The sequence below is a fragment of the Cervus canadensis genome, chromosome 7, assembly GCF_019320065.1.
Source record: "Cervus canadensis isolate Bull #8, Minnesota chromosome 7, ASM1932006v1, whole genome shotgun sequence".
Taxonomy (NCBI): Eukaryota; Metazoa; Chordata; class Mammalia; order Artiodactyla; family Cervidae; genus Cervus; species Cervus canadensis.
This window is the reverse complement of record NC_057392.1, coordinates 91,886,730-91,902,592: the sequence shown is the minus strand read 5'-3', so window position 1 is coordinate 91,902,592 and position 15,863 is coordinate 91,886,730. Positions and strand designations below refer to the sequence as shown.

Here is a 15,863-nt window from a genome sequence, read left to right as displayed (position 1 = left end):
AAGCACACATTTGCTTCAGGAGCTTTCTCACAACTTCTAATCTCACTTATAAGACAGAAGAATTTTAAATGACAACTGCAGAAGTTCTTTGCCTGGAGAGACAGTTGCTGATTTACCATTTTTAAAGTGGCTTCCTGGCCTCTTAAAATTCTCCTGCAGGGTCTGGTGACTCATAAGGCAATTGCCAGAAATTCTACTGAGCACCTATTAAGTGCTCAGCAGAAACCGTGGCTCCTGCCATAAGAAGGGAGTGGACAGGGGTCAGCCTGTCTACTTATGAGTGTTTTCTGGAAGGAACAGTAACCGGACGATGGAGGGGCCTCGATGTCAGAATGAGCCCTGTGTCACACACAGCAGGCCCTGGAGCCAGTGACCTGATAAACAGAACTGCCAGGTCGAATACAGGACTCCCACTTAGATCTGATTTCAGATAAACAACAAATAATTTTTTAGTGTTTAAGTATGTTCCAAATAGCGCATGGGACAGACTTCACCGGAAAAACCGTCATTGTTTACCTGAAATTTAAATGTAACTGGGAAACCTGCCTTTGGTTACAGCCACCCTAGGGGCAAAGTGTTCTCATAGCAGGAGTGATCTAGCAGCGGCACTGAGGGGGCATTGTGCTCTGGTCAGGAGAGGAAAACAAAATAAGGCAGTCAGAGCATCGTGAAAACCAGTTGTCTTCTTTTTCACTCTTTCTCTCTACAATACTTTCTTCTTTAACATAATTACATCTTTTATCTGACTTTAAGCTGATTTTTGCCTCCTTCCCTTCCCCCAGAGGACACTTGGCAATGTTGACTGGGGTGGAGGGGGTTGATGGTTTTAAGTGTGGGAGTGCTCCTGACATGCAGTGGATAGAGGCCAGGGGAGGCTGAGCAAGCCCCTACAATGCACAGTTCAGCCCCCACACACAGGAAGACCCAGCCCACCTGTCAAACGCACCAAGGTTGAGAAACTCCGCTTTAAGCAAAGATAAGAAAAGTCTCATTCCTGGCCAAAGTCCCTGGCTTTTTCACAGGATCTTACACCTCCACACACACAGTTTACAATTTTCTACAAAGCTCAAGTGCAAGACAGTACATCCCCATTACACAGCATTTATTTGGAAGAAGCACCACTGCCATCAAAAAAAAAAAAAAAAAATTCTGGGCTTTCCAGCTTCAGCTGACTCATGCTTTACATTTTACTTGAATTCTAAAGAGCTAAAAAACACACATTTAGATCAGCCCCAGAAAGAATTCAGTTTACATCTGTGAAAGCATCGCCACGCTCCCCGTGGGGTCTGCCAAGACACAGGCTCCACTCCCCTAGAGCAGACCCTTCCCTACTCCTGGTCTTTTCTTTCCCCACCTCAAGGCTTTGCAGTCAGAGCCTGCACTTGTTTGCTCTTCCTTTTCCTCAGAAGCATATCTGTTTTTTCAGGTCCCGTAGGCTTTCTCCTCAGTCCCTGCCTTAGCAGGCCCCAGGGGGTTCTCCCCTCACACCAAAATTACAAAAGTTCAATTCCTCACTGGTCCCTTGGTGGAGGTTACCCAGGATCTCAGCACAGAAGGACGGAAACCGCAGCGACCATCATTCTGATGTTTCCATTATCACGTGTATTCACCCAGAGGGACGGTTAAACTCAGGACTTGAAGTCAGAAAGCAAGTTCTGAAGCACATCTCCTTTGCGCTGGTGTATACCCCAGCACCAGCGTGGGGCTCCTGCTCCCCGGGACTGTAAGAACGGGCCAGGGGAAGATCAGAAGAGGCGGCCGCCACTGCCTCGACACGGGCTGTGCACGAGGGGTCGCGGTGAGGGCCCTGAGCACAGGCGTGAGGCGGGGGCCTCCTGAGCACAGGCCACGTGGGCATGCAGGTCACTGAGAAAGGCCACCCCCGCCTCGCTCATCTCACCAGCCCCCCGGAGCTCAGAGCCTGGGGGGACGTTACAGGAGTCGGCCCTTTGTCCCTTGGGCTCTGAGTCAGATGTGACATTTTAGACTCTGTCTTTTGCTCTATGACCAAGGCCTCTTTTTAAGAAGACAGGTGACAAAAGAAAGCATGCATAAGATGTGCTAGGAAACTCCTAACTAAGGATGAATAAAGGCTGGCCATGTTTGGCCTGGACTGAAAGCAAAGTTTTCTCTCCGACTGGTTTATATTTAGCTTCCTTCTGTTCTTTACAATTGGCAAAACCAGCTCGAGCAACACTTCTTTTGAAGTATTCCAAGGCCACAAGGAGAAGTGAAAAAGAGCACAGGATTTAAAGCAAGAAGAACCCAGCTCAAGTCAGCCACTTGCAGGGCTGCGTGCCCTTGAGCAAGTTCTTTCATCCTCTCTGAGTTTCAGTTCTTTTATCTGTAAAATGGGGATAAAAATATCTAGCTCTTAGCAAGAGCTCTTTGTAAAGTCTAAGGTTTTATGTAAATGTTAGTTCTTATTTTGAACCCATTGAGGATATAAGGTCTCCGTTGAATAACAGGTTATATAGAAAGTGTCATTAATTAGAGTTTCAAGAGATGAATCATGGTCTCTAATATACTATTGTTTCTGCTGGACTTCTGTCAGCTGTCTTAGGTCCCTTTTTACAGAAACGTACAAGGAAAAGGAGTTACCTTCTCTAATATTCTAGCAAATTCAGGAATCACCTCTCCACCATTCCTGACAGGCAGGGGTCAGCCATCCAGCTCGGCTAGAACCTTCTCACCAAGCATGCTACCCACGTGGCATTCCATTCTGCTAGAAAATTCTGTGTTGATGAAATGTGGACAGATAGTGTTGGGAAGATAAATGAGTAACATTTGTGAAAGTATTTGAACTCTTCAAAAGAAAAGACTCACAGTGATTCCAGAGATTTTTGTTACCATAACTGGAATTTAAAATATGACATTTTGGTTGATTAATGTCTGTTCTGACTTTTTTGTCTCTTGGCCTTAGAGGGGCTGAAAGAAAGGGTCCACAGACTCTACTTTTTTTATGAAAGGAAATAAGCTAAGTGCATAGCAGAGGTCGATGTCTAAATAGACTAACCCGTCAACCACCACTCCATGGTACGACCACTCTCCCCGCAAGCTCCCTCAATCTCCACCCAGGTTGCGGGGAGGGGCAGGGGTCACAGCCCAGCCTCTGGAGAGCCCGGCACTCTGCACCCCCGACCAGCCCACGCCCACCCGAAGCCCTGGGAAGAGAACCAGTCAAGCAACCCTGTGCCAGGTGTTATGCAATCTCTAAGGATACAAAACGAAGAGCCAGGAATCCTTCTCCCCCACCACCACCCCTCCCAAAGCTCCACTGGGGGACAAACGATGCAAAGCTAACGAGGACGGCACACGGTGACAGGAACTCCGATGGAGATCTGAGCCCTCACCAAGAAGAGGGGCTCACTGCTGCTCCTTACAGAGCCGGGGGCGGCTTGGCAAAGAAGGTGATGGTTAGGCTGAATTTGGAAGAACAGCCGCAATTCCCCCTGTGAACACAAAGGGCAAGAGGATTCCTACAAGGGGAGGACACCCAAAGCCATGGAGGTAAGGAGAGGCAGGGAGCAGGCTGGGAGCAGCTCAGAGCGACTCGGCTTGGAGAGAAGGTGGGGATGCACGGCAAGTGATGCACGGCCAGACTTCGTGCGGGAAGGTGAGAGAGCCCTTCAAGGATGCGGGGATGAGGGGATGGTCGGAAGGTGAGTGAGGAGGTAGACAGCAAGATGAGAGAGCAGCTGAGGACAAGGAAAGCCAAGGCTGAGCCACAAACCAAATGGTCCTTCAGTGGGCACCAGTGACAAGAGCAAAATAAGAGCTGGTTCAAGTTAACGTCGATCTCAGGTATGATCTCGGCATTGGAGGCAGAGCAGCTGTTTGCAAAAGTTGTCTCTGAAGGCTTAGACAGCACTTGCTTATTTCTTTGAGGAAAGGAAACCAAACATTTTTATGTGGTCCTAATGGTAATTATGACTAAATGGAGAAGTTGATAAATCAAAAGAGATAACAGATCACAAGTAAGCCTCTTCGATTTTGCCTGATAACTCAAATATTACATTATACCAAGAAAAATACGGAGAGACTTTGAAGGTCATCTCACACGCAGGAGATCAAGAGATAGTGACAATGATCTTGTCTTAAATCGCCTAAAGTCATCATAACTTTTCACATTTGGAACTAATCATAAAGAATTTCCTTTATTCCAGATTTATGGAGCTAAAATAAATTAAATTTAAGGTGCACAATGTGATGATTTGATACTGTAAATACTGCAAAAAGTTTAATTAATTTACATACTCGCTATCTCACATAATTGTCATTTTGTCGTTACGGTGAGAACACTAAAGCTCTGCTCTCATAGCCATCTTCATGTATTCAAAGAAGTCTTGCTATCTGTAGTCACAATGCTATACATTACACGCCTGGAACTTATTAGAATCTTATTTCTACTAACTAAAAGTAAGAATTCATGGCTTAAGGTGGGATTGGAAAGCAGAACAGAAGAAAAGCCTGAAGAAGGCAGCTAGAGAAGGAATAAGAGTTCTTTAGGATCAGAGGTTCTGCCTTACAGAAAAATAAATAATAGAAATTTCCTTGGTTGAATCAAAAGTTAAGGAAACTGTAAAATTATAGGAAATACGCGATTTATCTAGGGCTTCCCTTGTAGCTCAGTCGGTAAAGAATCTGCCTACAGTGCAGGAGACCCAGGTTCAATTCCTGAGTTGGGAAGTTCCCCTGAAGAAGAAAATGGCAACCCGCTCCAGTATTCCTGCCTGGAGAATCCCACAGACAGAGGAGCCTGGCCGGCTACAGTCCATGGGGTCCCAAGGGTCAGACGTGACTTAGTGACTAAACCACCACATGCTGTTATCTAGCAAAAAAAACCTAGTACCTCACCATGTTTCGCATCTCTAAAAGATGGTTTTAAATGTATTCTGAGTATTGTGTAATGTTCACAGAGTGTTCTGATTTCAATTGGCAATAGACCCTATACTAAAGAATGGAGAGAAGACCCAAGTCTAGTATGCTGGTTAGAATAAGATTAAACAACGGGCAGTACCTTTGGATCACAACAGGAAAGATTTCACACAGGATGAGAAAGCACGCATTATTTTACCAGTTTGGAAGAAGGGGAAGTGAAACCCTGAAATTCGAGTTCAAGTTTCTGTCTCAAAACTCTAATAAGTTAGTTCCAAGAAACGGATTGCATCATTTCAGTGGACCAGACCAGAAAATCAGGCTTTAGATCATGATTTATAATTCTTTTTAAATTTTCAAATTTACCACTTGATTGGTGAAGCATTCACGCTTTGGGAGCTGAAATTCTTAAAGTCTTACAGTCACGCCCTCCTCAATTTAACTTAAGACTTTACTAAACTGGTGTTAATATTAGAGCAAGGAGTAAGGGAAGTTCCTACTTTTTAAAAATGGAATTATTCTGATGTCATCACCAACCTCACAGTTTTTCAGGCATATGTACAAGATAATTATGTTGCCAAAGTATGAAATACAGCTAGTTTCATAGCCAGAATGAAATATGTCTAATTCTCCTGCAGTAAACAATCAGATCCACCAATCTGTATTCTCCAGACAGCTAAGTCAAGCCTTGCTTTTCAAGTGATTCAGTGCACACCGGAGACTTGAGCACATCGGGAGGAGCTGCCGGCAGAGCCCCTCTCCCTGAGGAGCTGCGTGTAGGGCCAGGAGGGCAATAAGGGGATGCTGCTTCTAAGAAAAAATAAATAAATTAGCACGTACTACTTTTCTTAATTCTGGGATTGAAATGTTCTGCACTTTGAAATAAACTGAGTGTTCTCTAACTTTTCACGCTAAAAAAATCTCCCACGCTGGAACTACACTCCTCCTTGGAATTGTCCACTCTGGGGGCTCAGACGGTAAAGCGTCTGCCTAAAATGCAGGAGATCCGGGTTCAATCCCTGGGTTGGGAAGATCCCCTGGAGAAGGAAATGGCAACCCACTCCAGTATTCTTGCCTGGAGAATCCCATGGACAGAGGAGCCTGCGGGGCTACACAGTCCATAGGGTCAGACACGACTGACGCGCCTTGGCACGCACACACGGCCTCTAAGTCGCGCCCTGCATGAGGCCCCGGGAAGGCTGAGACGGGCAGGAGAAGGCACCGAGAACGTAAGGGCAGCTGATGGTCCCGACAAGCACGACACGCTGTGTGTGCAACAAAAAGCAGCTCAGCCTGGGGCTCGGGGAGGGGGTCAGGGGAGACATCCTTCTACCAGAACCACGTGGATCGTGTGACCAAATTCCCTGCAAAACGGGGCTGGCACTAAGTAAGATTAAGACGCTAACCCGAATTATGACTTCTCCGTCTTCGATGTCTTAGAAATCACAGACAGGGGTCTGTCGGTCAGGGCGCGCTTTATCTCTTCACTCATGTCCCACTGGCTCTCTTGCAGAACGCCCTCGCCAAGGCTGCCGTGAAAGAGCTGGCCACGCTGCATGGCACCTCGTACACCTACGGCCCAGGAGCGTCAACGATCTGTAAGTCTCGGCGTCAGAACCATGCAAAGGCCACGGGCGGTCCCCAGGGTCTTTCCTTTCTGTCATTTGAAGCGTGTGACTTTTGCCTGAGAGTGAATGGTTTAAAAAAGGTGTAATCAGTTTTCTGCTTAGAAGACAGAAGCAGGCAGGGAATATCCCTTTCAACTCATGGACACGTCTGCTCTCTGTAAACACCTACTGAGCACCTACCCCCACGCCAGGCCCTCAAGAGGTGCCAGTGGAGGCAGGAAGGCAGGAGGAAAGGAAAAGGGAAGGAGGGAGCCCAGAGCCATCTTCCAAGAGCCCACAGCAGGGAAGCGGGAAGCGTTCATGGCCACACAGGTGCAAAGTCTGCGACAGAAGGATGGCCGAGAACAGAGCACACCCGAAGAGGAGCCAGCCCGGCCCGCAGGGTCAGGAATGGCTTCCCGGGACGATGACGCAGAAGCTTTATCTGGAAGGACAGTTGCTGGGGAAAAGCAATAGAGGCAAGGTTTTCTTGGCTAAACAGACTGAAGTTTCAAAGGGGCTACTTCGGGCTTAAGCTGTTTGCATGGGGTGCAAGTAACTGGCAACAGAGTTAGTTATGGGCTGGACCCCAGGGCCTTGGTGCTATAGTTTGATTTCACTGAGAAGGCACATACTGCAGGTTCCATCTTCAATTTCTACATATATGTGCCTTTGCAAGATTTTTTTCTGCCCCAGGCCTTAAAGGACCAGAAATATAAGGGAGAAAATGGCCAGCCTTACCATCAGTGGCCTTTAATGCATATGGAGAGGCTCCAATCATGAGGTTTGTTTTTTTTTTAAAAAAAAAAGCTTCATGTAGAATACAGTTTTCTGTATTCTTGTCCTTTATTAAACTTCTCTGTATCAGACGGGGTATGCAATTTTCTTAAGGGGGTTCTATTAGAAATAACTCATCTATTCACACACTGTGAACGTCATAGAAGTTTTATTCAGGCCAGTTCAATGAGATTTCTTTTTCCATTATACCATAAGCCCTTGGAAGGCAGGGGCCATGTCTCTCCTTTGTCCTAGTATCTCCAAAGTTGAGCACATTGCCTGCTGATCAATGAGAACTGTACAACTGGGACTGAATGAATGAATGAACAAGTGACTGAATAAATGAATGACACCATAACTGTCGCTGAATGAATAACTGAATGAATATCTAATCTAGGCCAGGCCATATGCTAGATCCCAAAGAAACAAAAATGAAGACCCAGCTCTGCCCCTCAGCTGCTCCATCATTCAGTAGTTTCAGCGAGGCTCAGAGTCCTCTCCTCTCACCAATCATCACACAGTTTTCCTTATTTTTCTAGGAGATACACATCATTTTCCCAGAAACTATATATATGTTGTAAACAATTCACACACTATGTAAGTGAGACAGTTTACCACAGCAGAGAAGCACCCTGAGTATATATGTATATTACTAATCACATCCTGAAGTATTAAACACATCACTCTTACCATGTAGAGGTAAGAGGTACTCTTACCAAGAGATAAGGTTGGACTAACCTTTAAAACAGCCCCCGTAGATTTGTGATCTTGGTGACTAGAAAATTTCCCTACCTGTACTATCTAGTGCAGTGAAGCATTGGTAATTATAAAAGAAAGCTGGCGTGATTTTAAATCTCCTTCCTAAAGTGTTTCTTCCCCTTTGACTTGCTCATTTCAGATCCTGCTGCTGGGGGCTCTGACGACTGGGCTTACGATCAAGGAATCCAATATTCCTTCACATTTGAACTCCGGGATAAAGGCAGATACGGTTTTCTCCTCCCTGAATCCCAGATCCAGCCGACCTGTGAGGAGACAATGCTGGCCATCAAGTACGTTACCAGCTATGTCCTGGGACATCTGTACTGAGCCAGAGTGCTAAGAGCTTGATTTCTGAATATTTGTTCTGTTTCTCTTCTATCCTGAATTCCTACTTCTGTGGGCTTGGATGTTTTTTTCCCAATCCTCATCTTTCTTTTAAGCTTCTGGGTCTATTAAGCTACTTGGATGTTTAATATTGATCATAATAAAAGTGAATCGGTATAACTGAAGAACCTGACAGACTGTCTGTTTCATTGAGGGGGAAAGACATGAACAAATGGCTGAGGAAGCTGCGCCCCACCTGACGCAGGTCAGCCGACAAGCAGCTGAGGTCGCTGGTGTACTGCCAATCACGGCAGACTGCAGAGATGTCTGGGTTACAGTGGGGGGCTGATGAGGAAGGAGAAGTAGGAGAGATCTAGGACTGTAAGACATGGGACAGGTGAATCGATCCCGTCACAGTTTAGCTTTCACATCAGCTCATTCAAGTTATTTTCTGAGCTGTTTACTACACGCCAAGTACTTTGCTAAGCAATTGAGGACCGAGCAACGAAAAAGACAGAGACCACGCCTGCCCCAACGGTTGTGTAGGCCATTTGAGATGACAGACATGAAACAAATAATGACCTAACTTCTTATGTAATAGCTAGTGACTTAATTTATATCACTGAACTAGAGGAGAAAGCTCAGCTAGTGCTGAAAACTGAAGAACAAGTATCTGGGTGAACAGAACACCCCTTCCAGGCACTATTAACTATGCAGAAGCTGTAAGAAGAAAGCCAGAAAGGGTGGAACTCAGAGAATTGAGGGAAGATGGGGCAGGTGTAAGGGCTGAGGAGGGAGCTGGGGATCATATCAGGCGAGTTTAGAGGTCAGGTTAAGGACTTGGAACACTGGTCTAAGAACAAAGAGAAGCATTTTAGATCCTTAGAAGACGGATCCAAAAGATACTGCTGCAGTTTGTGTCAAAGAGGGCATCTGTGATTTCCTCTAGGAGTTTTATAGTATCCAGTCTTACATTTAGGTCTTTAACCCATCTTGAGTTTATTTTTGTATATGTTATTCGAGAACACTCTAATTTCATTCCTTCACAAGTAGCTGTCCAGTTCTCCCAGCACCATTTATTGAAAAGACTGTCTTTTCTCCATCGTCTCTTCTTGCCTCCTTTGCCATAGATAAGTAAGCAAAGGAAAAAGGAATGAATGGGACCTAGCTAAATTTAAAAGCTTTGGCACAGCAAAGAAAACTGTCAACAAAACAAAAAGACAACCCAATGAATGGGGGAAGATATCTGCACATCATTTGACTGATGAGGGGCTAATACCCAACATATATAAAACTCAACAACAAAAAATAAACAACTGGATTAAAAATGGGCAGAAGAATGAAACAGACATTTCTCCAAAGCGGAAATGCAGACAGCCAAGAGAAGCACGAAAAGGTGCTCAACATCGCTAATCATCAGGGACATGCAAGTGAAAGCAATGAGATATGACCTCACACATGTCAGAATGGGTAACATCAAAAAGAACACAAACCACAAATGCTGGCAAGAACGAGGAGAACAGGGAACACTCCTACACCACTGGTGGGAACCTACACTGGGGCAGCCACTGTGGACACAGTGTGGGGGTTTCCCAAAAAACTAAAAATTGAGCTGCCATATGACCCAGCAATTCCACTCCTGGGTATTTACCCAAACAAACACAGACACTAATGTGAAATGATACATGCCACCCCCAGGCTCACAGCAATACTGTTTACAATTGCCAGTGTACTAGCAACCTAAGTGTCTGTCAACAGACGAAAAAATAAAGATTTGGTACATACATGCAACGGAATAGAGCTCATTCACAAACATTAATGAAAGTTTTCCATTTGCACCAACATGGCAGATAGGGAGGGCATTATGCTAAGTGAAATAAGTCAGACAGAGAAAGAAAAATGTTGTACAATATCACTTATATAAAAAATAAATGAAAAAAATACAGCAAACTAGTGAATAAAACAAAAAAGAAGTGGACTCACAGACAACAGAGAACAAACTAGTGGTTACTATTGGGGAGAGGGGAGCGGGGAGGGGTAATGTAAGCGTAGGAGGAATGGGGGTTATTATGGGATTATATGACATCATCTGTGCGAAACTTCTGAAACCTGTAAAAACAGTACAGAGTTTAAAGAACCTTTCATTCAATTAAAAAAGAGCAATAAGCGACTCTCCTGGTGGTCATGCGGGTGCACGTGTTCAATCCCTGGTTGGGGCACTAAGAACCCACATGCCACAGAGCATGGCCAAAAATTAAAAATTTAAATAAAATTTTTAAGAGAACAGTGAGAAGCCATTGAAGATGTTAAATTGTAAATGACATGATCAGAGTCTTGGGTTTAAAAAAAAAAAAAACCACCATCAGGCTACAGTGTGGAAAGTAAATTGGAAGTGAAATAAGAAGGTGCCAGGGACTCTGATTAAACCAGTTGGGCCTAAAATAAAAGAGGCAAAAATAACTGGCTTGTACATCAAATATGACGTGAAGTTTTCCAGAATTAAAACTGAACATGCTAATAATGGGGAGCAGTGTTGTCATTGTTCAGCTGTCCAGTCGTGTCTGACTATCTGCAACGCCATGGATCGCAGCACACCAGGCTTCCCTGTCCTTCACTATTTCTCAGAGTTTGCCCAAACTCATGTCCATTGAGTCGGTGATGCCATTCAACCATCTCATCCTCTGTTGCCCCCTTCTCCTCTTGCCCTCAATCTTTCCTAGCATCAAAGTCTTTTCCAGTGAGTCAGCTCTTCACATCAAGTGACCAAAATATTGGAGCTTCAGCATCAATCCTTCCAATGAATATTCAGGGTTGATTTCTTTTAGGATTAGGTTTGATCTCCTTGCTGCCCAATGGACTCTCAAGAGTTTTCCCCAGTCCCATGTTCAAAAGTATCAATCCTTCATCACTCAGCCTTCTTTATAGTCTAATTCTCACATCCATACATGACTACTGGAAAAACCATAACTTGGACTATATGGACTTTTGTTGGCAAAGTGATGTCTCTACTTTTTAATACTCTGTCTAGGTTTGTCATAGGTTTTCGTCCAAGGAGCAAGCATACTGAGCAAAGTTCAAATTTTAAAATATAATAATACGTATTTAGATTTTAATTTGGGGGGCGTTGCTTACTTTAAAATCATAAAGCAAAACATGACCTCATTGTTTTCCATGTGGAGTCAAGGAAAACAGGATTCCATATCCAGCATAATACATGAAAGTAGCTGTGACAGTGTTCTATTCAAAAACAGAATCCACTAGTCGCCTGTTGGGAAGCCGTCAAGCCAAAGAACGAGTAATTGCATGAACTGTCCGCTAGATGGTAGCAGTGCGGCTGCTGTAACCCGTGAGGCGACCCTCTTCAAAATAACTTAGCGATAAATCATTTAAGGAGGCACCGCAAAGTTTGCACAGCAAAGGCACCGCAAAGACCCTTAAATGCAAAAACAGAAGTTCCCATAAAGTTTTAAGCAGTACTGATGCTAACTTTAAAAACAGATGCGATTTAGCGGAATTATCTTCCCCCCATTCTATTTAAGTTCTATCCATGTGCACTGCAAGGATAACTCAACCACAGTTACTGCAGTAAGTTACCTTGATGGAGGTGTATCTTTCAATTCACAGACAGCTCCACAGGACGCTCCCTCACCCGACCTTTGGCAGGTGGCATCAACCTCTAAGGGATGCTGTGGCCCTAAGTTCAGGGCTTTAAAGCGGAAATTGGGAATCTATATGGGCTTTTCTAAAAATTCCAAGGGATTTTTAAGAAGAATAAAGCATAGGAAAGCAAATAAAATCCACGTATCTGAGATCTCCTGCACTTGAGACACTGGCTCTGTCTCTTGCAACTGAAAGCTAACAGCTGGCAGGTTAGAGTGTCACTTGCCCGAGCCTTGTAAAGACCAGCAAAGACTGAGAGAAAAAGAGAAAGAGGAGTTTCCGCAGTAAGCCTTCCCAGGGCAATGGTACCATATCCCCTCCTGCCTGGCTGACCACAGGCTACTGCTTCGGCAGACCGGACGCTGCCCAGCCTTGCCTACACAGGAGCCCCTGGCTGTGAAGGCTCCGTGCCTTATCCTTCCTGTGACTTACCCCACCCTCGGGGCCTGGGACAGGCTCCAAGCTCCCCCTCCAGGCCCCAACTCTCGCGCCTCTCCAGAGCAGCAATTCACAAACAGCGCGGGAACCGCCCCCTGGCTCTTTCCTTCTCAGACGCTGCTGCCGCAAGACTAGCAGGACTGGTTTTCCAGCCTGGAGGATGGGAGTTCTGCTAGAATCACATCTCATGTATTCATCTGCTTTGCCAGATAACCTGTATGAACTGATCAAAGAGAATTTCAGGTGTAAAAGGAAGACAGGAGGAACCATGACAATTAACAAGGTTATTTGCTGGCTACATGGGGCTGTGAGGAGCCTCTTAGGTCATCTCACTTGAGCAGGTAGTCACCCCCCTCTAGCCCGATCTGACACTGCTTGAATCACACATCCATGTCTCTGTCCAGAAACACCACCTTTTATGCAACTAGTAAAGACATGTCTCTCTGCAGCACTCTACGGGCAGTTTCGGTTCCATGTTAAACATACAATATCCATAACTAAAGGCAGCAATGCGTTCTTTCTGACATTTCCTTTATGAGATATTTAAAGGTATTCCATCAGTTTACTATATTTGATTTACAGACAGAGACTTATTTGAAGAATTCCAGTAAATCACATGAGAATGTTCACTTCCATTTTCTAGGACATTTCCTTTATGGTGATAATGTTCTAAATATATGAAGAAAAGCATACTTTAAAAAATAAAGCGATATTTTTAACTGTGTCTAGACACACAAAAATCCTAGGCGTGCAAAGACCCAGAAAGGTGGAAAATTACTGTTGTGTGAAGCATTCAACTTTAGGTATCTTTTCAAAGAGGTTAATTTAACCTGTGAAACACCACACCAACTTACACAGTCAATCCTAAAACGATACAGCGTCCAACAATTACTCATCCTACTCCATAGATAAGCCAAGACCTCTCATAAATCTCGATGAGGCAACATAAGGTTGTACTGAACTATGCCTGCCAAGAAATGAAACTGGTTCTGATAAAGAGCTCCAAAATATTCTTGAAATCCACAGATTGGGGAGGAATGGGAGGTCTTAAAGCATCACATACCTATGTCCTACTCCAGAAACAAGGAATTGTCAATACACAATAGACATTAAGAAGTCACAGATTGTTTATCACCAAAGTCTTAAGAAAAACCAGGATCCTTCCAACCCTTACTTAGATCCCCAAATAAAAGTGTCCTTCTTAGTTGACCTGAAAAACAGATATAGAAGCCTTTTCTCTATAGTTTTAAAATGAACCACACAGAAAAAGGCTTAACATAGAAAATATATCAGAATGCTAGAATTAAGAGGGACTTCTATTTTCTTCTTTCAACTTCTCTGTATTTTGATATTTTTCCATGTATATTTATTACTTTTAGAATCCAAATAAAATTCCAAAAAGCAAAGCTATAACATAATTTTTTTTTTACTTGAAGCAATATATATTAAAACAAATACAGAGATATTTTGGCCTTATTGGACCCGGCCACCACTTTAACCTCCCACCTGATGTATGCTGATACTCATCAGTTCTGCAGCCTGATAACGGCCGGTATGTCTGTTTATAGAACTTGACGATTGTAGTAATACTTACAGGGTGGGCTTCGCAGGTGGCAACTAGTGGGAAAGAATCCACCTGCTGATGCAGGAAATGTAAGAGATGTGGGTTTGATCCCTGGGTCAAGAAGATCCCCTGGAGGAGGGCGTGGCAACCCACTCCAGCATTCTTGCCTAGCGAATCCCATGGACAGAGGAGCCTGGCGGGCTATAGTCCACGTGACCACGAAGAGTCAGACACGACTGAAGTGACTCAGCGGGCTTGCACTTGGAGGACACAGGCGTGTCTTTTGTCCCTCCCATCCACCAAACCCCTTACATATATATCCACCTCATTTAACCCTCATAACCACTTGCTAGGGTCCCATTTGCATGCCCAGGAACTAAGGTCTGGAAGGCAGCATGCTCAAGGTAAAGTAGCTAGTGTTTGGGAACCACTCTGAGGTTACATTCGTCTGACTCCGAAGTCAAGTTCTTCCTTTTCCTCTGTTCTCCTGCCAAACGCACCCTTAGAATCAATGGAGCAAGAATCTGCTCTGGCATTTTCTAGTGCTGATACCCCTCTCCAATATCAACAACATGAAGGCCTTCGTAATCCCCTCTTCTTCTTTACCTGCAGGATCATGGCAAGGGGGCCCTCCTGGGCAACAAGTCCTCCTGTGCATCTCTCAGACGGAGAGGAAGGAAGCTGCCACTGCCGTACGTGAAACAGGATGACCTCCCCAACAGAACTGTTTTTATAATAAAAATATAAAACTATGACTCTGAGAAGTTTCATTTATGATTGTCTATACATCTGTCAATGTGAAGAGGGAGTTTTAAAAGGAAACTCTAATAAGCTATCTGATCAGACAAATTCATTCACTATATTACCTTACCTATAATTCTGGGTAAAGCTGTTGCCTTCTCCAATCCATAACTAATTGAGTTGTGGTCAAGATTAAAGATCCCCTGCCAGACACTTTAAAAATGACTTATAATTGACTTTCATAAATTCAACTTTCAAAAAGCACTTATTGGGGATCTATAGCATTTAGACCCTAACCAGAATAGCCAATGAACAAACATTTGAGCAACCATGTTATCTTGCCCTTTACACGTCTTCAAGTTGCTTTATGAATACGGGTTCTCTCTGAGGATGGAGGGATAAAAAAGGGGAAAGGAGCAGGGAAGTAATTCAGCAATTTCTGTAATGTTTACTTCTTTACCAAGAGTAATTTAGCAATTTCTGTCAGGTTCACTTCATTATACTTTTGCCATCATTTATATAATCATCATTTATATAATGATGGCCAAAGTATAAAGTTTAGACAGTGAACATAACGTTTTCCAGATTACTTCTAATATTTTTAGTATATTCAAAATAATTTGTAATATAAACGTTTTTAATTTAACAGCTTACAATGGGGCTTCAAAAGCATAGTTTTTGCCAACAAGGTTCTGTGGCCAGATAGCCTAATTCCTCCCAGGTTCCAAGTGCAAATGTAAGCCGATTTCTTCCATCATTTACATTAAGCACATGACAGAGTTGTATTTTAGAACAAAGAATTGGATTCAAAGGTCAGGTCTGTGAACTTACTAACTGCTCCCTTGGGCAAAAGTGAAAGTGTTAATCGCTCAGTCGTGCCACACTCTGCGACTCCATGGACTATAGCCCGCCTGGCTCCTTTGTTCAAGGAATTCTCTAGGCAGTCATGCTGGAGTGGGTAGCCATTCTCTTCTCCAGGGGATCTTTCCAACCCAGGGATCAACACCAGATCCCCTGCGCTGCATGCGGGCTCTTTACCATCTGAGACACCTGCCAAGCTATTTGCTAAACGAGGAATTTGCCTCCCCTTCCATCTGTACAATGGGAATTCTTAG

General features: G+C 44.1%; 1 protein-coding gene across 2 annotated transcripts in view; it reads left to right on the top strand.

The window, feature by feature from the left end:
• CPB1 (carboxypeptidase B1) overlaps positions 1 to 8,530 on the top strand; it is a 36,762-nt gene extending 28,232 nt beyond the window's left edge. For both annotated transcript variants that reach the window (XM_043474065.1, XM_043474064.1), the window contains exons 10-11: positions 6,392 to 6,476; positions 8,161 to 8,530. In XM_043474065.1, the coding sequence (XP_043330000.1) occupies positions 6,392 to 6,476; positions 8,161 to 8,348 (273 nt within the window). In that variant the 3' untranslated portion in view covers positions 8,349 to 8,530. The remainder of the gene's footprint in view (positions 1 to 6,391; positions 6,477 to 8,160) is intronic.
• The last annotated feature ends 7,333 nt before the right edge of the window (positions 8,531 to 15,863 follow it).